The following is a 27415-nucleotide window of genomic DNA, read 5'->3' on the forward strand; positions in this document are numbered from 1 at the left end:
TGTCTCATTGGAGGTTAGTAAACTCAGCTGTTGCAGAGGATAATCCAGGAGCTATTTAACTTGATGGATACAAGAAGGACTGAGAATATAAAGGCTAAGAAAAGAGGCCAAGATATGTACTGACTATAAGTTGGCAGTGGAGAGAAGTGGACTATAATACGTGTTAAGTAGAGAGGTATAACAGGAGTGTTGTATACTAAAACCGTTTAAAATAATTTTCCTCACATCAAGCAACACTTCCATGTTTGGAATCCACCTGTGGTCAGACTAATTAGACTGATGTGCAAAAATGGCAAATGTATAAATTTAAAATTAAATCTATGACACAGTAAAGTATGCAGAAAGTGAAAGGCTCTGAATAGTTTCTGAATCCACTATATAAACATACAATCAATACTTATGATTATTATCTTGCCCAGATCAGTACTGGCTGGAACTCCATGGGTCTCTGGTTCGTTTTGTATATATAATCACAGTCTTTCCAAATACAAAAAAAAGGCTAAAATAGTAAGTCTTGCCAATAATAAAAAATGCCACCTACAGACTAACAACTAGCAATAATAAAGCTTTTCAACCAAATCATAATACTATACTAAAAACACACACAGGTAAAAATAACTGCTGATATGTGTAATGCTTCTTCAGCAGTAGATAACACCACAGACAAAAAATGCTAAATCTTGATTAAAAAAAAAAAAAACACATGCTTGCAAATGGTTAAAACACTGACTTTACTCCATACATTTCATTATATATTTCATGCAGTATTTATTTCATAAAAATGTGCATTTTTAAAATATATTTTGTGTCTAAATTAACTCAACAAACTTAACATTGTAGGCAAATTTAATTCACATTATATTAGTTGAAATGCTTATTGTAGTATAACTTTGTTAGGTAATGCAGACAGAATCTTTGTTTTCACTTTTAAAAGAAAATGGTCTTTGGTATTCACAGCACAGCCATGTTTAATTTGGGTCTGGAGAAGAAATGAGCTTATCACATCTTCTCTTCCTCACCATCTCCCACCTTCCAGATTCTTAACAGAAGTGGTCAGCACCTTGAGAATAGACCTAAAGAATTTCAATATCTATCTTCTCTCCAGCTTTCATTGTAGCAATCACTGCCCTGAGATGACAGTTACAGCAAAATAAAAAAAAGCAATTTTCATCAAAATATTCATGTAAGCTCTTTCCTGAAAACATACCATTACTAGTAGTAACTTACTAAAATAGAATTATTTTGCTAGGCAGGGATATCCATATGATACTACGGCACTAGTCTCCTTAAGGCGCTAGAAATGCAAATTATTTCTAGTTGCTTCCGACTGTCATCAATTTATCTCACTGAAACTAAATTAAACCATCACAAAGCATGAATTTTCCAATTCAGACATAAGAATGAATTCAATTTCTTGGGTCATAAACCTAATCAAGTCAAGTTCAACTTCCAACTCTGAAACTTAAATTGAAAAGAATAAACTTTAAATATATTTAATAAACCAAGTTTAAGTACACTAAAAAAAAAAATGATATACTATATATATATATATATATATATATATATATATATATATATATATATAGTGCATCTGATAAGTATTCACAGCGCATCACTTTTTCCACATTTTGTTATGTTACAGCCTTATTTCACAATGGATTAAATTCATTTTTTTCCTCAGAATTCTACACACAACATCCCATAATGACAACATGAAAAAAGTTTACTTCATGTTTTCGCATGACTAGAAAATGATCAATAGTAATACTATGGGTTTCAATGGGCAACTTTTCTAAACAGCACCTATATTGGTTGCTTCAATTTCGTTATAATTGAACCAGCAGTACAAACTGGAATATTTCTTCTCCAATATAAACATATCTTTTATCTCTAACTTCTTTAAAATGATCTTTAGCCTTCTTTCACAAATGCCCCTCAAAGTCTTAACCTTAACCTAATGATTCTTTCGCTGTAGGTTTTTAATTCTAAAAATACAGCAGTTATTTTAATGAATAATTAGTGGAAGGAGACATTAAGGCATCAGTGTCAAAAATGCGAATGGGGAGCAAAGGCTGGCAGATCACACACAGAAGAGCTACTATACCACAAATTGGTGAAAAACTTGATACTGACCGTGAGAGAAAAGTGTCAGAATACACAGTGCATCGTACTTGCTGCATATGAGGCGGCATGGCCACAAAATGATCAAAGTGCCACCTGTCCACCACCAAAAGTGCATATAAATGGGCACAAGAGTGTCAGAACTGGACAATGGATAAACAGAAAGTGTGGCCTGGTGGGATAAATCACTTTTTTGTTTTGTTTTTAGATCATGTGTGTGTTGTTTACCCGAGTAAAAATGGCAACAGGATACACTATGGTGTAGAAGGTGAGCCAGCAGTAGCTATGCAATGCTTTGGGCAATGTTCTGCTGAGAAATATTGGGTCATGGCGTTCATGTGGATATTACTTTAACACATACCACCTACCTAAAAAAGGCTATGACATTCCCTGATGGCAATGGCTTCTTTCAAGAGGACAATGCACCCTGTCATACTGCAAAAATTGTTCAAAAATTGTTTGAGAAACATGACAAACAGTTCAGAGTGTTGACTCGGCCTGATATGTGTGTGTGTGTACCGTTCTTCTTTCTTGCTTAAAAAGTGGAAGCCAAGAAAGAAGCGTGATAAAAAAAAAAAAACTGTAAACAGATACTGTATGTCCAGACGACAGCATTATGAACTTGGCTAACAAAACTAATCAAAATGTCATTTAATATGAACGTTTACAGCTACTACTGTATGACACTTGCTATTCTGAGAAACTTTTTAAAGAGTATGTTCTACTGTAACTATGCTGAGTTTAAATACTTTACAGAAAGTTCTAATGTTTTACACTTTCTCTGAATGTTTGTTTGTTATTACAGTTTTTACAAAGGTCACACTACGAAATATAATATGGAACTAGCACTACCACTTTGAATAGATCTATGAAAGGAGTACTGCAGACATTGTTTAATTTGGTTTATGTGGAAACTTAGAAATGCACTGCACAATTGGTAACTTATATGCTAATCAAATATTTTGACCCACAAACTGGTATATCACTAAATCATTATACTGTAGATATTAATTTCTTTTGATTGCCAGTTCCATATTATATTTTGTAGTGTGACCTTTGTAAAAACTATAACAAACATAAGCTTTCAGAGAAAGTGTAAAACATTAGAACTTTCTGTAAAGTATTTAAACTCAGTATAGTTACAGTAGAACATACTTTTTAAAAAGTTTCTCAGAATAGCAAGTGTCATACAGTAGTAGTTGTAAATGTTCATATTAAATGACGTTTTAGTTGTAAATGTTCATATTAAATGACGTTTTGATTAGTTTTGTTAGCCAAGTTCATAATGCTGTTGCCTGCATTATGGCTGGAAAACTTCCGACATTGTGGTTTGATTGGATAGTGACATTGCCTTATCTACATGAACTGCACATTACACAGCTAACAAGATTCATGATTAAACATTTGAGGATAATTTACATACTTTGATTTTATTGAATTTTGTGACTATATTAGGCCAGTCAGTTTACTCTAGGGACCTTCATTAAGGCTGAAAATATTAATGTTTATAAGGCTGTCTTGGTACAATTACAACTGTACTGTCACAATAAGCTACTTCTTAGGCTAGCAGTCTAAACAGAGCTAAATCCTAAAAAAATCTGTTTTGTATAAAGGTTTTGATTATTTTCTTTCACTCAAGTCACACACTAAAGATGGCAGTGACAGAGGATTTGAAACTGGAATATTTTCACGTTTTGTATTTCATGCTGTGCAAATAAAATGTAGTTACTAAAAAATGCATTTCCTCAAAAGCACATTTTTCCAAGAGAGACTTATAGATGTTAACATAAGTGACTTAACCTCCACTTTGCCTTTCTGAAATTGCAAAACAGCTGACTTGTATCAAAACTCTTCATAACTCTTCTCCATTAGCGCTTGCCTTTTCTCATATACCTTGCATTCAGTGCAGCCAATGTAAACTTAGCCAGCTCACACTTTTGATTGAATTAAAGGAAATGTCAAATCATACAACTTTTCCAGCAATTAGCTGCTCGCCTAATGTGACATGTCCAGTGACTTAATCCAACTAGACCAAGACTCTTTCATTAGAGGAACAGGCTTGAATGCAGGAGAGCAATCAATGCTCATCTGGAAATACAATGCATACAATCTAGTGACAATGGATAAGGAACGTGGATGCTTAGATATCACAAGCTGAACAGAAGCTTGTCTGTTTGATGTCTCATGTGTTATGTACAACAACATGGAAAAGAGAAAAAAAGAGTCGAGATTGCAGCTGAACATGCCATAGCTGTTAACACTTTCTACAGCACAAGCTTCAAAAGACAGCACACGACTGGCTATCAGAAAAAGGGGCAAGAAAGAATTTGCTGAAAGTTTGACTCAGTCGGTACATTAGACACACCTAGTGATTTTCAGTCAATAAATCTGACATGGTCTGGAGACAAGATAAGCAACTGCAGTTATGAAGTCTCACAAATCCCATGACTAAAAGACAACATAAGCTTTAAATTGTAACTGCATGCCTATGTGTGTTAAGTACTTGCAAATACTGAAAGGTAGGAGAGGGTGCTAAGCTGATTTCTTTCATTTCAGAGTCTTAATAATAACTTCAGAGAAGTTGGGGGGCCTATGTGTGAAATACTGTTTGGGTTTCAGCTGGGTCTAGTGAGAGAACCACAGAAAACAGCAATGTAATGTCAAAGCCAATGCACAAAAACAGCATGTTCTCCTCATGTTCTTATGGTTTTTTCCAGGTGCTGAGGGTTTCTCCCACAGTCCAAGGACATGCAGATATGCTGGATTGGTGATGCTAGACAGTCTTCCGATACTTGTGTTTCTGTGCTCAATCTCATAAACTTAAATAAATTAACTGAAGTCCTTGAAGTAAACTGAGTAGCTTAATATAATTACTAAATTATAAGAAATCAAAGTATAATGATGTGTTAAACATTTACAACACATGATTCCTGTTTATGATACTCACACAAGAGTATGCAAATAAGACATTCTTACCATCCAATCAATGAACAATGTCACAGTATACTTTAAAGTAATGATGAGTCACATTCTTTTGTCCACTGATACTCCTGTTAGGTTTTTGTTGCTACAAATACACATTTTTTAGAAAGTTTCTTTTTTTTTATATCTGCCTTCTGGAGCCTTTTAAGTCCAACATAACACAAATCCAATTTATTTAGTATTGAATAGAAGGTAAGGTCGGTCTATTCGATACTTAAACTAACATTTATTTATTCACAAGAATGCATTTCCTTTAAAAACAAAGGCCACAAATTAAAAGAATTTAAACTAAAAAAAAAGCATTTGAAATAAGACTACAGAAGAAGGAAGGCAATAATCCTTTAGTTTATTAATCATGCATGCCTTTGTGGAAATGGAAGGAAAGCCACTTTGCACAGGAGGTTGTGCAAACATCACATAGATGATGACTATGCTTGGGATTTTGATGTGGCAACTCTGCTAAGTGTCCTTTTCAATTTCCGTTATATCTAATGTGTAGGCAATTTGCAAGTATGCATGAGTCTTAGAAGGATCTGGGTGCAATGTATTATTCTATTAGCATTTACTACTATAGTGACAAAGTTATTATTAAAAAAATAAAACAAAAAAAAAAAACATCAAAATGTTCCCACTTGTGATATATTTTAATGCTTGGATGTCTGATTTTATATAATTATCAAGTAGGATTAAGCAGTGTATTTCTTTATCATTAACAGCAAGTTACATTCTTTCTAGTACATGCTATGCATTAAATAAGGACAAAACATTATACAGTTAAGATTTTTGTTGCATAAAATATTTATGAAAAGAAATTAATTTGGTTGTGCACAATTTCATACAATATTTATCTAGAGTGCTGATGCCATTTTACAATTTTATCTTGTAATGTGCTCTTGAATGGCTTGAAAGAAAAAATTTAAGAAAACGTATTACTATTACAGTTTGCTTTTTCCACAAAAGAAATTTACTTTGATTGTTTTCTGTCAGGATATACTGTAAGCCTGAAAAGCACACATTATGTATACATACTACACAGCACAGTAACAGTTTAAAACCAATAAAAGTCTAAACAGTGTTCAGCTTAAATTACATCATTTAAGAAAGGGCGATTGCCAAGGTTTAAATGGATTTGAAAGGAGGTGATCGCCCACATCATTTAAATCTGTCACTGCTCCACTTGGTGGATTTTCAACTGCATTATTGAAAATTTCTAGAACAGTGTGATTGCTTGGGGATGCATTACAAGCAGGGTTCTGCTTGGCTGTATCTGTACATTTAGAGGACAGAAGATATTCAAACTTCACAAAATTTAACTGTAAGACACTAGATAAAGAAAAAGTGCTAACCGCTGCACAGCTGTGCAACTCCATAAATAAGTACTAAATGCACTAAAACATTTACAAGGGACTGTGATGACACTATAAAATCATTGCTTATCAACTCTGTTATTCAAAATAATATATTATACTATCATCCCCAAACTGGACCCCCACCTAGACCTCAGCGAATAGGTTTTAGCTGAAAGGCCAGATAAAGAATGGTTCACAATAACCTTAGTTTAGGTACTAAATTTAAAAAGCAGTGCACCCTGGCAAAAGATAGGGTTACCAGGACCTACTTCTAGAGCCAGGCCTGGAGGTAACTTTCCCCAGGGAGAGCCAGGTGGTCAGGTAACCCACATAATTCAGCCAGGCTCAGCCCGCAATGGTGATGTGGAGTAGTCTTGTGGGTTCCCCACCTGCAAGACGAAGGGTGAGGGTAGGGTGTGATGCCAGTTTAGAAACCAAAACTCTCACCAGGGAAAGTGGATGGGAAGAAAGGATGAAGATGATAGATGAGATAATAATTATCAGTTTGGTTCATCACTTATTTGGTAGAAGTGGAAAGTTCCTAAAAGACTGAGGCCTCAAATTGCACTGATATGGGTGCAAAAAAAGCATCAGACTTAAAGGTAGGCCCAATCATCAAAATAAATGTATTACAGTCACAAATAAACACTGCATCTTACAAAGATCTACAGTTCAAAATCACATGTATAGTAAACTTGTTTAATGATGAAGCATTTCAATTTCATAACTTCAGGGAAATTAACACTAGAATCCCTGAAGCCTATGAAAAAAGTCGTAATCCCGGGCCACCGTAAATTCATTCGCATTTCTTCATCAGCGTCTTTGTTTTGCAAATGTGGACTCCGATGTAGAACCTTCATCCTCATCTGAGTTCACCTCTGTTATACCATGTCTTTATTTAAAAACTAACAGTGTCAGATCGAGGGAAACTTTAATTGTGACTGAGAGAATAAAAACGAATAATTAAAAAATGTTGATCTTTACAAGTACCAGAAATTTAGACTCGAATCAAATGTATGTTTTTATTCTACAATAGTATCAATAAAATCAGCTCACTACTTGAAAAGGTAAATGCAGGAAGGAACCAGATTCGGACCCGCAAACTCTTTATTATGAGACAACACTTCTTACCTCTGCACCAGCCCAGTGCCAGCATTGCCCCTTAACCTAGTTTCTTTTTCTTCGGTTGTATTTCTGGATAAAAGTGCACTTGTTTTGTTATATCTGTACCTTTTGTGAAAGTATTTATTTGATATCTGGACTTCAGACGTCATACATTGTAAACTTCACGTCAGCATTTTGCCAGTTAGTGGCAGAACATGAAAAAGGTTTATGTTTTAGTTATGTGTTCAACATTTCTTGCCTCGCATTTGCTGTCACCCTACATTTACCCAGATCATTGTCGACATGGAACACACATGAAATGTATGTATTCCACATAACAAAATATCATTTACTCTGTACAATTCAATACACCTCACACCCAGATAAACAGACTTCAACTGGGAGAACTTAAGCTGCGCCGGTGGCAGGAGTGGGATAAGCAGGCTACTTGCGCTGATTGACACATTTGCAAAAGACACTGATGAAGAGGTTTGAAGGAATTTAAGGTAGCCTGGGATTACATTTTTGAAGGCTTCAGGGATTCTAGTGTTAAACATATTTGAAGATACAGTATGTGGAAAATAAGCAAGTGTGGATTTGAAAAGACTTTAATAATCTAAAGCAAAAGTGAATACTTAGTATTTTATAATGTAAACCTGAATTTCTTGTTATATTGGTAATGCTTTACTTGTTCCAAGTATGCATTTATTACATAAATAGTTTTAATATAACATTTGTTAAATTACATTGTTTCTAAATCAAATCACTGTGCATTAGCTCTGTTATTCCTACCCAGCTGTGGCATTTACATAAAAAGCAACATCCTCCAAGATGGATTATTTTGTTCCTGTAATGAAAGAGTGAAGATTTGACATCTATTACTGTATTGTTAGCAATTCCAGCCATTCAGGATTTCACCGTGCAGTACAAAGAAATTGGTTTTCTCTACTGCAGATCACAACAAGAGGGAAAACAGATTTGACCACAGGGTTCTTCTTATTCTTTTTGAAAATCAGCATGATAGCTGTCTGTATCTTTAATGACAAGGACTGGAACATACTTGCACATGCCCTTCTGGCCAAACCTTTCCAGTTCTCATATAAAAGGCTGGTTATTTTCTGTCTGGCAAAACTTTACAATTCATCAAAAATAATGCTGAGGATTTTAAAATATAAGCAAGAAAAATGATGCCTTTACTGTAAAAGTCCCAATAATTTTTTTCTGTGGCAATTATCTATATCCTGGTCAAAAATATTAAATATGCATGTGGAATGAGACTCAATGTAATACTTCATATAATTACATTTTTCATTTAAAAACAAACAGAAAAAAAATCTTTTGCCATTTTTAATATGCAACTTTGAAGGCAGTAGCTAAGTTTAGAAACTGTGTAAATTTATTTCTTTTATTTGTCTTTAGAAGCTGACAAATATATGCTTGACACAGACAATGAACAATGTTAATATTTTATCAGGCTTCACTTGTTAGTGGTTTTGTCAGTTTCAGAGGTAATAATGGCCTGTGAACCATGCCCTAAAAATACACTAGACCAGTTATAATTGTAACTGCCATATACATTGTACTTTAGTTAATCACACAAAGATCGAGATTCTTTTTAAAAATTTCCTCACCCCAGCTCTAAAAAGTGGGTAAACAAGGTATTATTATATAATAACTGTGTTCGGTTTTTATATTGTTTTATTGGTATACTAATTCCGCTATGGGCTAACTGAATAATATAAATGTACTGAAAATATAATACAAACAAAAATCAAATATTATAGATATTATACAGAATAAGTATAACACTCGCTTCAAAAAACCCTAAATATGATGAATGTGCATTATGTACATTATATTCAATACAATGGGCACAATAAAACAAAGTAGCATCAGGAACACCTACAAAGTTACTCTAAACCTCATTTTACTTTAAAAACAACAAATACATATTTGAGTGTCCTGTATAGGTGGCCATCATTATCATTAACAAAACTATTATTATAATATAGAGCACTATGCATTTCAGACATATGAAATAATATTTTAACACACAAAACAATGGAATCAATGATGAGTTGAGAAAAGCAGGGTGCAGTTATCCAGATAGAAGTAAAGCCTGAACCTGAGCAACTCAAAACGAAGCAATGATTCCATCTTACAAGATTTGAACTTTGAACTGTATTTACAACAAGGCAAATTAGATGAAGGTGGTTAATCACATGTTGTTGGACTCCAGCAAGAATGAACCTTATAGCTAAAGTTAAAAAGATAAATCATGGCTTTACCTGTCAAAATTCTAAATGTTTTGTCAGGAGAACTTCAGAATCTGATAGCCAGTAGGCAAACAGAAAATTGGATTGACTAAATTTGTTTAGATGATTTGAATATTTCTTTATTGACTTCAATCATTCTAGGTACCTCCATGATGACTGTCAAACCAAAGTCAGCAACAGAAATTTGGTCACGGTGTGAAAACAATAACTAATCGTAAGATAGGGTCTAAGAAGTCCAAATTTTGCCTCTTTTCACCCATTTCACCAATTCATATCCAAAACTGTTTTTTTACCACTAAGAAGGATACATGTTGAAGCTGGAAATAAGAAAGTGGTCATAACTGGAAATTGTATAGTGCAGAATGTTAGAATTCCAAAGTACGTAAACTGAGCAGTTAAAATAAAATGCCTTGCAACTTCCAAATGCCATGCAGAGACAAAGTACTGCAACTGCACATGTCAGCGCCAGTGAAAATCTATTAACGGCAATCTCAGGTATTAAAGCGGAACCCCATAACTAAAGAAAAATTGGAGATAGCTTATTAGTGGTCCTATATGCAAACAAATATGATATTTTTGGAAAAGCCTGGATATTTTAAAGAGAGATGATTTTCTTTCTAAGTGGGAAGGATATTATATTTTATCTCAAAATACAGCAGCAAAAATAACTGGAACGACTAATAAGAACGCCAACCAGGCTGCAGATTTATGAGCTGAAATCAAAGGCTGTTGTAAATATGATCTTTACAGTTGGCAAAACAATGTGTTGAATAGTTTACTGTATTTTACATTTAAGCACTGTGTAATTTCACAGAATATCAAGAATTATTACTAAACTTTATTTTCATGGATCAAAACCACAACTATGTAAAAAGTCACTCCATCCTTAACACTAGAATTACCAGAGCCTACGAGAAAACTCAAAAATCTGGCCCACCTTAAATCCGTTCTCAACCCTCCCTCAGCGTCTTTGGTCCTGTAAATGTGCCGATTAAGACAAGCAGCAAGCAGTCGGCTATTCCATCCCCCCACCCACCGCCGCAGTTCAATTTGCAAAGAAGTTTCTCAGTGCTCAGTGTTTATCTTTGAGTGAAGTGCTGAAGCTTTATTGGGTAAAAAAGTACATCGTCATTTAGAATACATATATTTCATGTGTGTTCAGTTTAATCAACAATCTCTGTAAAAACATTGTTAACACAGAAACATTTTTCATGTATTACTAATAATTGACAAAATGTATACATGACATGTATACAGATCCCTCGTTTATCGCGGGAGATAGGTTCCAAGGCCGGCCACAATAACTGAATTTCCGCAAAGTAGGGATACCATATTTATTTAATAATTTAACGTGTATTTGGACGTTTTTAAACCCTCCCTGTACTATTTACAACCCACCCTTTACTCTATTAATAACAGGAACAACTGTTAAGCAGTATGAAATCGGTAGATAAGTTTAAAGTTACTGTATAGCGAAGTACACGTACCTATATATGACGTGATGATGGTGATGAATATGCTGTACAGTAAAAATGATGACGATGAAGGTGATGATGACTTTTACTGCGCAGCCAATGACTGTATTTTACGTCTCTTCAGACGGCGGTGCCATTTCCTGGGGCACCTCTTCCACGGTTTCCGAAGGTGTATCCTTAGTAGTAATAGGGACTGGCTCTTTTTTGCGAGGCTGCAAAAACATTGTGATTGGCAGCTGCTGCCGCTGCTTCTTTTTCCGGTCGAAGAGCAGCTTGTAGGCGGTCATGACGTCGTTGACCTTGTTACAAAATTGGACAGATCGAACCATATCGTCATCCCATTCCTGTGACCGCTCTTGCAGATCCTTAGCCAGTCTGCAGCCACAGCCGGGAACGTTCTCCCTTCCTTCAACATATCCAGAAGTTTCACCTTCTCAGCAATCGTCATCATTCTTCGTTGGCGTTTAGGCTCAGCACCAGCCTTGAAAGAAGAAGCAAGTTTGGGAGCCATTGCAGGGGGTGAAAATTGAAGCGAAGTTCAACACAAAGAAACCACAAAAAAATCACTCGCTTGAAGCGAAATAGCTGCGACAGAGAGACAATGGGAGGTGCTGTAGGATCTGGGCATCAGTCAAAACACCAATCACGGGCCCGATTAGAAAGCGGGAAGCTGTGATTTGTCGTCTCCCTCCCATGTACCAATCACAGCCCGCGTTACAACGCACTTAGTCACTGAATTTGTTTTGTTGTTCTTAGACTAGGAAATACTACAGTATATATTTAGGAATGACTATATATATTCTGATGACGACTTTATATATTCAGGAATTACTTTATATATTCAAGTTTTGACTTTATATATTCAAGTTTTCACTTTATATATTCAGGAATGACTTTATATATTCCGAAAATCATTGTAATTGCCTGTTTGGCCTACCATAGGGCACTGTATAATAGAAATATAAAAAAACAGCTAAGGGGATAGATATATAGATAGATAGGAAGGAAAGGCACTGTATGATAGGCAGACACGGAAGCTGCTATATAATAATAAAATTACTGTTATTACTACAGTAATCCCCCCTCGATCGCGGGGGTTGCGTTCCAGACCCCCCCACGATAGGTGAAAATCCGCGAAGTAGAAACCATAGGTTTGTATGGTTATTTTTGTATATTTTAAGCCCTTATAAACTCTCCCACCCTGTTAACATTATTAGAGCCCTCTAGACATGAAATAACGCCCTTTAGTCAAAAATTTAAACTGTGCTCCATGACAAGACAGAGATGACAGTTCTTTCTCACAATTAAAAGAAAGCAAATATATCTTATCTTCAAAGGAGCGCCGTCATAAAGGAACGCCGTCAGGAGCAGAGAATGTCAGAGAGACATCAAAATCAATACGTACTTTTAAGCATACAGAAGCACCACGATAAAGCGGCATTTTGTAGAGGAGCGTCCGTGTCCTCTGTGCAAACAGCCCCTCTGCTCACACCTCCTCCGTCAGGCAGAGAGAGTGAGAAAGGTAGAGAGAAGCAAACAAGCACGGCGCGGGAAGCATATCTTATAGCATTGAGGAGTTTTAGTTAATATGTAATACATGCTCTGATTGGGTAGCTTCTAAGCCAACCGCCAATAGCATCCCTTGTATGAAATCAACTGGGCAATCAAACTGAGGAAGCATGTAACCTAAATTAAAAGACCCATTGTCCGCAGAAAGCGGCGAACCAGCGAAAAATCTGTGATATATATTTAGATGTGCTTACATTTAAAATCCGCGATAGAGTGAAGCCGCGAAAGTTGAAGCGCGATATAGCGAGGGATTACTGTATATAGATAGACAGGGAGTTTAAGCAGGCAGAATGGCGAAGGTTAAAAAATAAATAAATAAATTAATTTTCTCCCCAGTGGGGACTCGAACTCGGCAAGTCTGCTGCGCTCTGAGTGACAAAATCTTACTGGTACACCACGGAAGCTGTTGTGACATTCTTGAACCTTTTGTGAAAGTGTTTATTTGATCTTTGGCCTTCAGGCTTCACAAATTTTATAGTTTATGCCTACATTTTGTAACATTTATTACTAAAATATGAAAAAGTTTGTTTTAACAATATGTTTACACAGATTACTGTAGAAACAGAACATACATGAAATTAGTGTACAGTGATCCCTTGCTGTATCGCGCTTTGACTTTCGCGGTTTTGCTCTATCGTGGATTTTATATGTAAGCATATGTAAATGTATATTGCGGAGTTTTCGCTGATTCATGGATTTCTCGGACAATGGGTCTTTTAATTTATGGTACATGCTTCCTCAGTTTGTTTGCCCAGTTGATTTCATACAAGGGACGCTATTGGCGGATGGCTTAGAAGCTACCCAATCAGAGCACGTATTACATATTAACTAAAACTCCTCAATGCTATAAGATATGCCTCCTGCGCGGTGCTCGATTGTTTGCTTGTCTCTGCCTCTATCTCACCCTCTCTGACATTCTCTGCGCCTGACGGAGGGGGTGTGAGCAGAGGTGCTGCTTGCACAGAAGCTGTTTGCCTAGTGAATACGGACGCTCCTCTAAGAAATGCCGCTTTATCGAGGTGCGTCCAAAAGCACACTTATTGATTTTTTGATTGTTTGCTTTAATCTCTCTCTCTCTCTCTGACGTTCTCTGCGCTTGACGGAGGAGATGTGAGCAGAGGGGCTTTTTGCACAGAGGCTGTTTGCTTAGAAGATACGGACGCTCCTGTAAAAAATGCTGAAAGGCTACCTTCGCATTGATCCCTTCATTGCCGCTGCTTTATCTCGGTGCTTGCATACTTAAAAGCGCAACAGTCCTATTGATTTTTCATTGTTTACTTTACTCTCTCTCTGACATTCTCCGCTCCTTACGCGCACTTTGAAGAGGAAGATATGTTTGCATTCTTTTAATTGTGAGAAAGAACTGTCATCTCTGTCTGTCATGGAGCACAGTTTAAACTTTTGACTAAAGGGTGTTATTTCATGTCTAGAGTGCTCTAATAATGTTAAAAAACGTATTTAGAAGGTCGTAAACAGGTTTTCTATGCTCTAACTGCGAAAATATTAGATTTATAAATAAAGAATCCTACTTCGTGGAAATTCATTTATCTGTCTGGAGCGGATTAACCGCGATAAACAAGGGTTTACTGTATAACTCTGCGGAGAATATTTATAAACAGTGTGGGAGAGTTTCTAAGGGCTTAAAATATATAAAAATAATCATACAAACATATGGTTTCTACTTCGCGGATTTTCACCTATCGCGGGGGGTTCTGGAACGCAACCCCCGCGATCGAGGAGGGATTACTGTATTCCAAATAACGATCTATTATTTCCACTCTAAAACTCCACTCCCAGATAATCAATCAAGGCATAAACTGGGAGAATTTTGTATACGTTCGAAGTCGGTGGGGGGATGGAATAGCTGGCTGCTTGCAGCATGTGTTTATCAGCACATTTACATGAACAAAAGGCAATGGCGAAGAGGTGAGAGCGGTTTTAAGAAGCGATTTAAGGTGGGACGGATCTACGAGTTTTTTCGTAAGCTCTGGTAATTCTAGTGTTAAGGGAATTTGCCAGTATCCCTTTGTCATGTCAGGAGTAGTCAAATACCTGGCCGTCCCCAGCCTCTCGAGGAGTTCGTCCACGCGTGGCATGGGATAGGCATCGAACTTGGAGACCTGATTGAGACATCTGAAGTCATTACAAAATCTCCTGGAGCCGTCTGGCTTGGACACGAGGACGATAGGACTGGACCAGGGACTATGGCTTTCTTCGATGATGTCCACGTCTAACATACGTTGTACCTCTAGCTCCTCCTCAGCACGTTTCACCTCCGGGAGGCGATGGGGGCGCTCCCTGACTACCTCCCCCAGGTCCGTTACAATATCGTGCTGAATCAGCACAGTCCGGCCTGGTGCTTTGCTGAAAACTTCCCAGATGGACCGGATGGCTCCTTCGAGCTCCCGTCTCTGGTGGGGGTTCAAATTGGGACCGAGGTTAAGGTCGACTTTCTAGGAAAAGGGGAGAGAGTTGGTCCGGAGGGTTCAGGGTCCTCCCTGTCCCTCCAGGGTTTGAGGAGGTTCACATGGTAGACCCTCTTGCTTAGTCGACGATTCGGTTGGACAACCAAATAGTCAACAAGCCCTTTTCTCTCTTTAACCTCGTATGGACCCTCCCAATGGGCCAACAATTTAGAGTGGGAAATGGGCACGAGCACCGTTACGTGATCCCCTGGGTGGAACTCACGTAGGGAGGAATTCCTATTCTAGTTCAGGGCTTGTGCTGCTTGAGCCCCGGACATATGCTCTTTTAGGAGGGGCCATATTTTATCCAATCTATCGCGTAACTGCGTGATATGTACTAAGATGTTGGTGGAGGGAAGCGCCTCCCTTTCCCAACCTTCTTTTAAAACATCTAATTGTACCCAGGGTTGGCATCCATACAGGAGTTCAAAGGGGGAGAACCCCATGGAGGCTTGTGGCACCTCCCAGTACACGAAAAGCACCAGCGGTAAAAGTTGGTCCCAGTTCCTACCGTCTGTGCTGACTACCTTGCGGAGCATCTGTTTCAGGGTCTTTCCACCAAGCCGTCTGTCTGGGGGTGGTATACCGACGTCCTGAGATGCTTAATTCGGAGTTACTTGGCCACTTCACTGAACGTATCCGACGTGAAGGGCCTTGGTCCGTTAGGACTTCTTTAGATATGCCCACTCTGGAAAAAAGACCTACCAGTACCCATGCGATATTTTTTGAATTGGCAGCTCATAGGGGAACTGCTTCAGGATATCGAGTTGCGTAATCGACCATCACCAAAATATATTTATGGCTTTGCGTTGAAGGTTCCAGGGGTCCAACGAGATCGACATGGATCCACTCAAAGGTTACATCAAAAAGGGGAATCGGGATGAGAGGAGCGTTGACAGACCGCGTAGGACTGACAGAAATGTCGGACCTCCTCATTAATCCCGGGCCAGTAAAACCGGAGCTTCAATCTTTCCAGCATCTTTTCGGCCCCAAGGTGCGCATGTGCTAATTCGCACACTTGCCACCGGTAGGTCAGTGGGACTAGCAATAACTAATGCACCTCACCTTCGTGTTCCGCAACTCGATATAACAATTCATTGTCTAATACAAAGTAGGGTCCCGGTGGAGTGGAATCAGCTAACGATATGTCATTCACGGACACTATTCCATTTTGGTCAAACTTCAGGGAATCATCATTCCTCTGTTCTTTCTTAAAGCACGCCGGCGTGGACCGAAATTGATATTCCACGCCAGCGAGCGGGTCGGGACTAGCTTCGTCTTGACCCCGGAGGCTCCCCGATGGCACTTCCAGGTCGAGGTCCGTGTCCGAAAACAGCTCTCCTGGCCCATCTACGTCATCGTTAGTCGCCGCTGCGCACGCCATGGGAGCAGCTGGGAGGGGCCCATCCATAACCAGACTGCACTTGGGTTTCGGAGTGGCAACAGTTTCACCGCAATTACTTTTCGACCAAACTTGGCCCAGTATAACCGGGTAAGGAGGCTTGGGTAACACTGTAACAAACATCTCTCTAAAATCTCCTTCCCAGGTTATGAAGCACTTTGCGGACTTACATGTTTTGGTCACCCCGTGTACACACGTAATTTTCGAATTAGGTGCTCGCCACTATCGCGGTAAAACATAACGGTGAGCAACAATGGTGATGTTACTCCCTTAGTAGAATAGAGCCACCACCGAGTGTCCATGTACCAATACCACTCCCGTACTACGGACCGCTAGAGGATTAGATAGGGCACAGTACCTCTCACCCTTGAACCAGCTGCAGTCCATGGGTTCCGCGAGGGGACCTCACCACACTTGAAACAGCACGGTAGGGTGGGGAGCCTGTCCCTCGGTCTAGCTGGAGCCTCTGCGGCGCAGTGGGTGGGCTCCGGGGAGGCCACACGTCCCTTTTGGACCCCACGAGCCGGCTTCTCAGCCTCCCCGATTTGGTTCACCGCCAGTTGTCTCTCGAGTACCTCCGAAAGGCCGTTCTTGTCCTTAAAAGGTTGCTTCCGGACTTGCTGGGCAAGATAATCAGGCAACGCCTCACACACGACCTGCTCTACGACCTGTCGAGTCTGGTTGACGTCTGGCCGTAGCCAGCGTCTGATTTTACCCCAGAACTCGAAGGCCTGGGCTGCTGGCGGGAGGTTATGCCATATCGTTTAAAGATCTCGGCCCTAAGGTGGTTGTATTGGGAGGCTTCCTCCTCGGGGAGGTCATGATAGGCCTTCAGGTACAGGGCCAGAATGGAAGCCCACTCCATATCCGGGTGTATTATCTTAATACATTAAGATTGCTGAAGATTATATATATTTTAAGTTCATAGTTTGTTAATGATTAAATTTTAGGCATATAGTATTTAGACTATATTGGTAATAAATATCTCTATTTTTTAATCCTAAAACGCCGCTGCGTGGGGGGCTTGTTTTGCTTTGGATGTGCTCTGTCTCTGGGCATGTCAGTGAACCGGGACTGTGTGAAGTGGGGGTCTATCCTCACGTGGGGAGGCAAAAAGGGAGGGTGGGGGGTTAATGGGGGGAGAGAGCACACCACTGTGTAGAAGAGGGCACTCGCCACAACCATCTGATAGAACATCTACAGCATCTTATTGCAGATGTTGAAGGACGCCAGTCTTCTAAGGAAATATAGTCTGCTCTGTCCTTTCTTGCACAGAGCATCAGTATTGGTAGTTCAGTCCAATAACACCTTCCCCTGTTCTCATGGTTTCTGCAGACAGTAGCCCTTGGTCACTCTGGCCATATATTGATTTAGCAAATGTCAGCATTTTATAATAGCCTACCTTGGTTGTCTTTCACATGCTTCTTTCCATCTTAATGGCCGATTTCACCCTGTCATTTCACATATGCGGCTTCAACTTTGGAATAAACTTCACAGAATACCATGGCACGCTTCAATCCTATTTCTACAATGAGTTAACCTTGTTGACTTTTTTTATTCTTCTTTTTATTCTTCTTCAGCCTCTTCATCTAGAGACTGTATGTGTCAGTCTTAATTATTTATTCTCAGTAACATTATTCCATGTATACTCATTATACAGTATTCAAAATAAATTAATTAAGCTTTTGTTCACTGGAGATGGAGAGCAATGCAGCATTGACGTGGTTGTTATATTAACTGTCTGCTCTATATCTGTACTGCATCACCCTCAACTGAAAACAGTATCTTTTACAACTTACGCTTGCACTATTTATTTTAAGTAAATGCATTTAAGTATATGGTAAATGCCTATTCTAAAGACATGTGTACCTTATAAACCAGGCTACCTTTTGATATTTTTGAGACACATAATCTATTATTTTCAAATATCCATAAAGTATACTGTACATTTGATAAACTTTGTCAGTTGCCAAATAATAATGAATATCATGGCCTTTGCAAGGGGGTCCTCACATATTCTCGTGGAACACTTAGAAGAATAAAAGTTTAGAACCACTGCTTTAGATGACCTGTAAAGTAAACTAACATAATTAATCAAAATCATATTTAAATAAAGAATCAGACAAATAATAGTTATTTACAAAAACTGTTAAGTCATAATAACTAAACATCTGGGGATTGTTACACTTCTTTTTTTAATATTTGTTTCCCAGTCCTTTCAGCATAAATCCCTGTTTTTGTAATACTGCTGCCTAGTTTTTCTCCTAAACTCAATTCTCATTGAATATGTTTGGAAGATAAGTGTTTAAGAGAGTTAATGATGCCTTTCTGCCAACAACAGTTTTTTTTGTATCAGTTTACCATAAATATTTATTTAAAATCCCTCTATTCTGCTTCATTCCTTTAACCTCAATGTTATCCTATTGTTGAGTTCCATATTATTGTTTTATACAGATTGTGCTTTTGACCCAGTTATACTTGACTATCAACATTCTTTTCTTCTTTCATATTTTTCTTCTTTATTACCTAAAATGACCAAACCTTAATAATCGCATGACCCTGAATGTCTACAGTACTATGAAAATCCTTTTTTATTTTGTTCTTTACAGAAAGGGTTAGTTTGTTTTCTTTGCATTTGATGTTCTTATTTTCCTTGCTGTCATTAACAAGTAACTTTTGTTGATTTTCCTCAGAGTTCACCATCATGGCTTACTGTTTGTAATTTTTACATTCTTCCATAGCTGACTTGCGCTTTCTCTCCCCTTGACATTCTCTACCACATCTTTCTCCAGCAACGATTTTGCCTTTTCATTATTTTAGTTCTCTGTTTTAACTATTTGTGTTTGTTACTTGTATGGCTAAAAGTAGCAATGCATAGTCTACTATTTGACCTTAACCTTTTCTTCAGCATTTCTGTTAACTTTTGCCACTTGACTCTTCCAAAATCAAATCAATTAAATAGCTTCCCATTTAGTTTAGTCTTCACAAAGGCATCGTTACTAGCATTAAACTGTTTAATGATTGATGTAACAAGTAGAGAATGTAGATATATTTAGGTGGTCTTTTTTACAAATTGCATTATTTCTGGATTGTGCTCTATGATATTCTATGCTTCTTTAAAAAAGCAAAGATTGGGACATCAAAAACCTATACACCAATCTTATTCATTTTTGCTCCCCTTTTCGCCAAAGCAGATATCGTCAGTCTGGCTCACTCTAAAGTCAACTGAGGTTCATTTCATACTAAGTGTGCACATACTGATATGTTACAGCATGTCTGTCTATAACTCTTGTCACCTGTTTTGAAAAATATCACTACATTACTTTTATGGTATGTTTCAAAGAAGTATGCATATATATTTTTTTATATAAATAGTTTGCAGGAGATGTTAATCTTAAAAATAGCACCAGTTATTTGTGTAGATTTAGCCAGAAACGTAACATAAAGTTCTAGCATCTTATGCAAGTAGTAGCAGTGTTTGTTTTACTGTTTAATTTTAATAGTTGTTGTATGATATCTACAATCATGGCCAAAATTATCGCCACCCCTGGAATTTTCCCAGAAAATGCACCATTTCTCCCAGAAAATTGTTGCAATTACAAATGTTTTGGTATACACATGTTTATTCCCTTTATGTGCATTGAAACAGCACAAAAAATAGAGAAAAAAAAGCCAAATCTGACATCATGTCACACAGAACTCCAAAAATATTGGCACCTTTTCAAAATTGTGGGTAAATCGTTTTATTTCAAGCATATGATGCTCGTTTTAACTCACCTGTGGCAAGAAACAGGTGCTGGCAATATAACAATCACACCTGAAGCCAGTTAAAATGGAGAAACGTTGACTCAACCTTTCTGTTGTGTGTCTGAGTGTGCCACACTAAGCATGGAGAACAGAAAGAAGAGCAGAGAATTGTCTGAGGACTTGAGAACAAAAATTGTGGGAAAATATCAACAATCTCAAGGCTACAAGTCCATCTCCAGAGATCTTCATGTTCCTTTGTCCACTGTGTGCAACATAATCAAGAAGTTCACAACACATGGCACTGTAGATAATCTCCCTGGATGTGGACAGAAGAGAAAAATTGATAAAAGACTGCAACGAAGGATAGTCTGAATGGTGGATAAACAGCCCCAATCAACTTCAAAACATATTCAAGCTGTTCTGCAGACTCAGAGTGCAACAGTGTCAGCTCGAATTATCCGTCGACATCTGAACGAAATGAAATGCTATGGCTGGAGAAGCCAGGAGGACCCCACTGTTGACACAGAAACATAAAAAAGGCAGACTGGAGTTTGCCAAAATGTACTTGAGGTCGCCAAAATCCTTCTGGGCGAATGTCTTGTGGAAAGATGAGATCAAGGTAGATCTTTTTGGTAAAGCTCATCATTCTACTGTTTACAGAAAACAAAATGAGGCCTACGAAGGAAAGAACACAGTACCTACAGTCAAACACGGTGGAGGTTCTAAGATGTTTTGGGGATGTTTTGCTGCCTCTGGCAGTGGATGCTTTGACTGTGTGCAAGGCATCTTGAAATCTGAATAGTACCAAAAGATATTGGGGCGCAATGTAGGGCCCAGTGTCAGAAATCTGGGTCTGCATCAAAGGTCATGGGTGTTCCAGTAGGACAATGACCCCAAACATACCTCTAAAAGCACCCAGAAATGGTTGAAGACAGAGTTCTGAAGTGGTCAGTAATGAGTCCGGATCTAAATCACAATGGAACACTTATGGAGACATCTCAAAATTGCTGTTGGGAGAAGGCACCCTTCAAATCTGAGAGACCTTGAGCAGCTTGCAAAAGAAGAGTGGTCGGAAATTCCAGTTGAGAGGTGTAACAAGCTTGTTGATGGTTATAGGAAGCGCTTGATTTCAGTTTTTTTTTCTAAAGGGTGTGCTATCCAAATATTAAGTTGAGGGTGCCAATAATTTTCTCCAGCCCTGTTTTTGAGTTTTGTGTGAAATGATATCAGATTTGGCTTTTTTTCTCGTTTTTTTGTGTTGTTCCAATGCACATAAAGGAAATAAACGTGTATACCAAAACATTTGTAATTGCAACAATTTTCTGGGAGAAATGGTGAATTTTCTGTGAAAATTCCATGGGTGCAGATAATTTCGGCCATGACTGTATATGTGTAATTTTTGTTGTTCTAAATGTATATTTTTATATGGTTTAACTGTTCCTTCTGTCTTTTCTTTCTAGCTATTAACAGTTAATAGTTCTTGCTTTTCCTTTTTGACTTGGGAACAAACTGCCTTTGTAATATTTAGTAAGTTTCTGATAGGACAAACAAAAGTATGATTCAGTTAATCAGGTGCCTATTAAAGTCCATTGTTCAGTGTACCATAGAGCTTAAAGATAATGATTAAAAAAAGTTTCAAGAATATTAATGAGAAAGTTCAGTAGAACTGCTTAGCACTTAGTATTTTTAAATATTGTAGGCTTTTCATTTTCAAATACTATTTGTAGCTTTTAAGGGTTAAAACACATTTACTCTATACAACACACATACTGCAATTGTGCAGAAGAAGACAGTATGTGGTGTGATACAGAGCAGTATGGTAATGAATGTCATCAGAGCTGGAGAGACCTAGTTGTATTGGCTATAAAATAAAATGTATGTTGCTGACTTGAAATACGTTAATTTATAAGTAAAAGTAGAGTGTTACCTGTCTGTTGTTCAGTAACAGTGTTTTCTATCATAAATGGTTTAAAAGTTCACTGTATGTTGTATCTTAGAAAGTAGATTCTGTGAGACTAGTTCATCTTATACCTGGGTGAAATCTTTGCATGCAGAAGTGGTTTCTTAATGCCATTATTTCAAGCATATAAGAAACATTTTTAATTAGAGCTGCTGTTCGATTAAAAATTTAATTGTGATTAATCGAACAATTAAACTTTTTAAACAAAATGTATACTTCAAGCATATTAATAATTTTTCTATAAAGCATAAACAATTCAATGATTATTTTCTAATAATAGCTCACAGTAACTGTGTGATACACACATGTCAACTGCACAGCCCTTACCTAGAAAGGAGTAGTCATTAATTATATTGTAAATGTGTGTAGATTGGGCTTTAAAACAGCAAAAAATAGAATGAAAATAAAATCCAAATGTGTATATGATAGGATTATTTATGTAAATGTTTCAAATTGCAAATTGTTGTAGAATGTAACATTTATGAATTTAAAAATAATAACTGTCATAATTTTCAGCCCAAATGTATGTAAATATTAGCTTGATCAATTTCCACTGATTATTGCCTAGTTTTATTGATTCTAGTATAATATAGGCTAATGCAAGTTATAATGTAGTTTACATTAGATAACATACAGTTAATTAAACATCAACGATTCCACTGTTAGTCATCTGCTCTTTAGATTCTGTTCATATGCTCAGACATAGGTAGCACCTGCATCATGTTGTTTCAGATCAGATATGCCTATATGGGTAACTGAAAAAGCTCCATGGCAAGATCAGGGCTGACCCACTGACTTTCTGTATCACACTCAGACCTGCACCTCGACATCCTGTTACATTAGCAGACGTCACTGTGATTACCATCTTGTTCTGGATGTTCTGCTATACTCTGCGATGTGACTTTTTTTTTTACGTTAATATGTAAGTGTAGCATAAGAACAATAATGATTCTGATCTTGGCACTCTAGCTCAGTGCATAGTGCTTGTATGTCTGCACTGTTTGCACAAAACGAAACTGAAACTCAGTCACTGCTTGTATAATTGGTTTGATGTTAATTGTTATGTTATTCTCAGCACTTTAATTACATTCATTTAATTAATATTATATTAGTCTTCAAAGCAACCCCTAATAGGACATTGCCTTCATTGAATATTATCTAATAAAGCTATTTCTGTACAGTTTACAATTTCAAATTCAAAAAATGGCTTTTCAGTCTTTTTTTTTTTTTAAAGATTTTTCAAACTATTTCACAAACATTTTGAAGCCATGATAGTAAGGATAATGTGAGAAACACCTGTGACAAGTTAATTGAATCATAGCACAGAAATGTACAGCTGCACTTCATTACAGCATATGAATGCATTTCCTCCCCATTTGCATCGAATCACAGTTAGTGTCATGTCTCAAGCATGTCAAAGCAATGAGGGACGGGTGTCATTACGGGGCAGTGATTGAGAGAAAGCCAGCCATTTTCTTCCAGTACCAAAAATACCACAATACTGGCTCTTTTTAATTTTAGAGTTTTCAGTACCTTTCTAGTACAGATACATTACTTCATTAACATTTCATTTGCTTTTCCATTTAATGTTCCCGTTTTTTTTTATTACCCAACTTGTACTGATTTATTTGCTAATGTAAAGGTATGATAAGATGTTTAGCTACTGTTTAGGGGTGATCCTTTTGTGATGTGACATTTTCACTAATTAAACTCACCTCAGGTACCAGTGGTGCCAAATTAATCAAGGTCTACCTGTACTTTTAACAATTTACTGTATATGATTGTGGAGCATTTCAGCTGGTAAATGCTGCAGTAATGATTTAATGTTTTTTGATTTATTTGTTTGGTTGGTTATTTTTTGTGTTTTTATTTTGTTTCTTTTTTTCCCCAGTAGAAAAGGTCTCTAGTTATTTTTTTTCTTAAATAGACTCATATAGGCACAATTCTGGATGAAAAATAAAGTAACAACACTTTGCAATTGCCATGCTTAATAGGTTGTGTGGTTTTAGCTGTTATTTTGCATTAAAACTGTTTCTTATCATAACATTTATTACAGTTGTATTTTTAGCAGTATAAAAAATCAATCACAGGTAATTGCAGAGGTTTCACAAAGATTCTTGATTTAATTATGCATTATAATGTCACTTTCATTTTATTAGGCCTGCACTATTTTTTAAAGCCAGAATAAACTGAAATGCTCTCTTTGTACTCTCTTAGATGTGTGTTTTTGCATTAGACTGTCCAAATCATTTCTTTGGAAATTGTGATCTTTAATTTGTTTTTCTTTTTTTGTGTAAGGATTTTCTGATGGAAACATTTATCATGTTCAAAGATCTCATTGGGAAGAATGTCTATCCTGCCGACTGGGTAATAATGAACATGATGCAGAATAAGTAAGTATGGAACCACAGCAGTGAATCTTTTTAGAGCATCTTAATGTGCTGTTTGATCGAACACAACTCTTGTTGCTTAGAAACACTATTCAAAAGTGTGTGATGAAAGCTAAGCCTTTTTATTTCAATGCAAATAGCTGTTAAGACAGTACTTTTTTCATTCCTTTTAGTTGTTTAAAAAAATACATTAAAAAATGGTATACTTCATGGTGATACCTGTTTTACTGTAACAAGATTTAATTACATTCTAAGCAGGGGTTGTGAAAATAAGCTTTTTTCTGAAATATTACATTTTTAAAAAGAAGTCCTACGAAAGATCCCTTCTATTTTTCCTACATTAGAATGGTATTTGTGATATTAGAAGTACATCAATTCTGCATTAAAAAAAAAAAAGCTGTCAATCCTCTTAAAAGCATCCAAAATACCAAGTAAACATTTTTTCATTAGTATTTGAAACAGTGCAGTTTCTTTTACATGTTGCTGCTTTAATTTATTTTGTAGCTCTCTTTCTAATCCTTTCACTTTACCAGTGAATGTTGACTGAAGGAACTTCCTCCCCAAGAAGTAAAGTTTCTCATCTAGGTTTTTGTACACTGACATAAAAATAAGTCAAAATAAATACACATTTCAGAAACATGCAGTTGATATTTACTCACAATATTAAATTGGAATGGTGTAGTGTTGATCTTTATTTTTTTTTGTTTGTTTAACACTAGAATTACCAGAGCCTACGAAAAACCTCATAGATCCGTCCCCACCTTAATTCGCTTCTCACCCCTCCATCAACGTCTTTTGTCCTTTAAATGTGTGGATAAGCAGCAAGCAGCCTGCTATCACATCCCCCCACCCCACACAGTTTTCTCAGCTCAAGTCTGTTTACCTGCATGTCAGTTGCTTAGAGTTGTATAGAGTGAAAATTCAAGCAAATTGACACCTTTTATAAATACTATATCGTTATTTGGAACACTTGCATTTCATGTGTGTTCCGTGTCTACAACGATCTATGTAAACTCATCGTTAAAACAGAAACGTTTTTCATGTTTTAATAATAATTGACAAAATGTAGACATGAAGTGTATAATGTGTGAAGCCTGAATTCCAAATATCAAAGAAACACTTTCACATTAGGTACAAATAAACAGAACAAGTGTGCTTTGATTCAAGAATATGACTGCAGAAAAACAACCCGCGTTAGGGTGTGACATTGACACACGTTTGCTACGAGCGCTTCGGTGGCGCAGCAGTTGCAGCTGTTGACTGGTAATCTAAACTTTACGGGTTCGATCCCGGAAGAGTCCGTTTTGAGAAGTGAGCTGCACGTATTCTTACTATTTTAGAATAAAAACATACATTTGATTCCAGTCTGTAACAGCCGGTGTAATTTATGATACTTGTAAAGGTTAGCTTTGTTTTTTTTTTTTGTTTTTTTTATGCATGTTAATGTCGCACCCTAACGCGGGTTGTTTTTCTGCAGTTATATTCTTGAATAGAAGTGCACTTGTTCTGTTATATTTGTACCTTTTGTGAAAGTGTTTCTTTGATATTTGGTCTTTAGTCTTTACACCTTATACACATGTCGTAAATGTAAGGACGGTCCTTGGGTGCGTGTGGGAACTGTTAACATTTGAATCTGATGATTGTATATAGCGCAGAACTGACCTGTGTGTACTATTCTGTCCTCTGCATCTCCTGGAGTTGAAAAGAGATACCAACATGCAGCAACATGTGGACACTGGCCAAGATTGGAAAAAAAAAATAAAAAAACAAACGCAGTCACGTCATGACTACAACCGCATGAAGGTATGCAAATGAATGTAATGTTGCATTAGTGCAACAACGTTTTCTGAAATGTACAATACAGATCATAAAATGAATTATTCCACGTGTCATATATATGCAAGTCTCTCTTTTTTTGTCAGAGCAGCTTTGACATCATGGATCAGAAGGCACATACTAATTCAGTGTAAGTAGGAACACCCAAGAATAAAACTGAGTAAAAACAATTCACATCCACAGTCATTCTCAGTCACACACAACACTCACACCCACGTCCACAGTTTTCCCAGTCTCGTTCACGCACAAGATCTGACACGGTTTTCAAATAAAGAGGGGGTATAACAAAACAAGTTTGTACCTACCATGTCTTTATCTGAAATAGGCATCACCTGTCAATAAGAGTAGCTCACTACTCAAAATGGTAAATTTGGGAAGCAGCTGATATCAAAACTGCGACCTCTTGATTGAAAGGCAGCAGTTCTTAGCATTGCACAACGCAAGCTCTCATATCAACCTCCTACGGTAACTTTCATTTTCTTCGGTTAAATTCTTGAATAAAAGTGCATTCGTTTTGTTATACTGTGAAAGTGTTTATTTCATACTAGCAAAATACCCGCGCTTCGCAGCGGTGAAGTACTGCCTTAAAATTTTTATTAAGAAGAAAAAACTGAGGGAAAATATACCAATAATTATTTGTTAAGGATCTCTTTGTATACCACATTGTGAGTTCGGCCCTTCGGTTGTAGTATGACCAAGCTGTGCGCTGAGATACTCTTGAGCATGCAACGTACAGTTG

The 27415-nt window shown here is 37.2% G+C and overlaps 1 protein-coding gene across 1 annotated transcript in view; it reads left to right on the top strand.

The window, feature by feature from the left end:
* Nucleotides 1-27415, top strand: part of dock1 (dedicator of cytokinesis 1) — a 710521-nt gene that overhangs the window by 374067 nt on the left and 309039 nt on the right. The window contains exon 30 of the mRNA XM_039774569.1: nucleotides 24749-24843. Within this exon, the coding sequence (XP_039630503.1) occupies nucleotides 24749-24843 (95 nt within the window). The remainder of the gene's footprint in view (nucleotides 1-24748; nucleotides 24844-27415) is intronic.

The sequence above is a fragment of the Polypterus senegalus genome, chromosome 1 (assembly GCF_016835505.1).
Source record: "Polypterus senegalus isolate Bchr_013 chromosome 1, ASM1683550v1, whole genome shotgun sequence".
NCBI lineage: Eukaryota > Metazoa > Chordata > Cladistia > Polypteriformes > Polypteridae > Polypterus > Polypterus senegalus.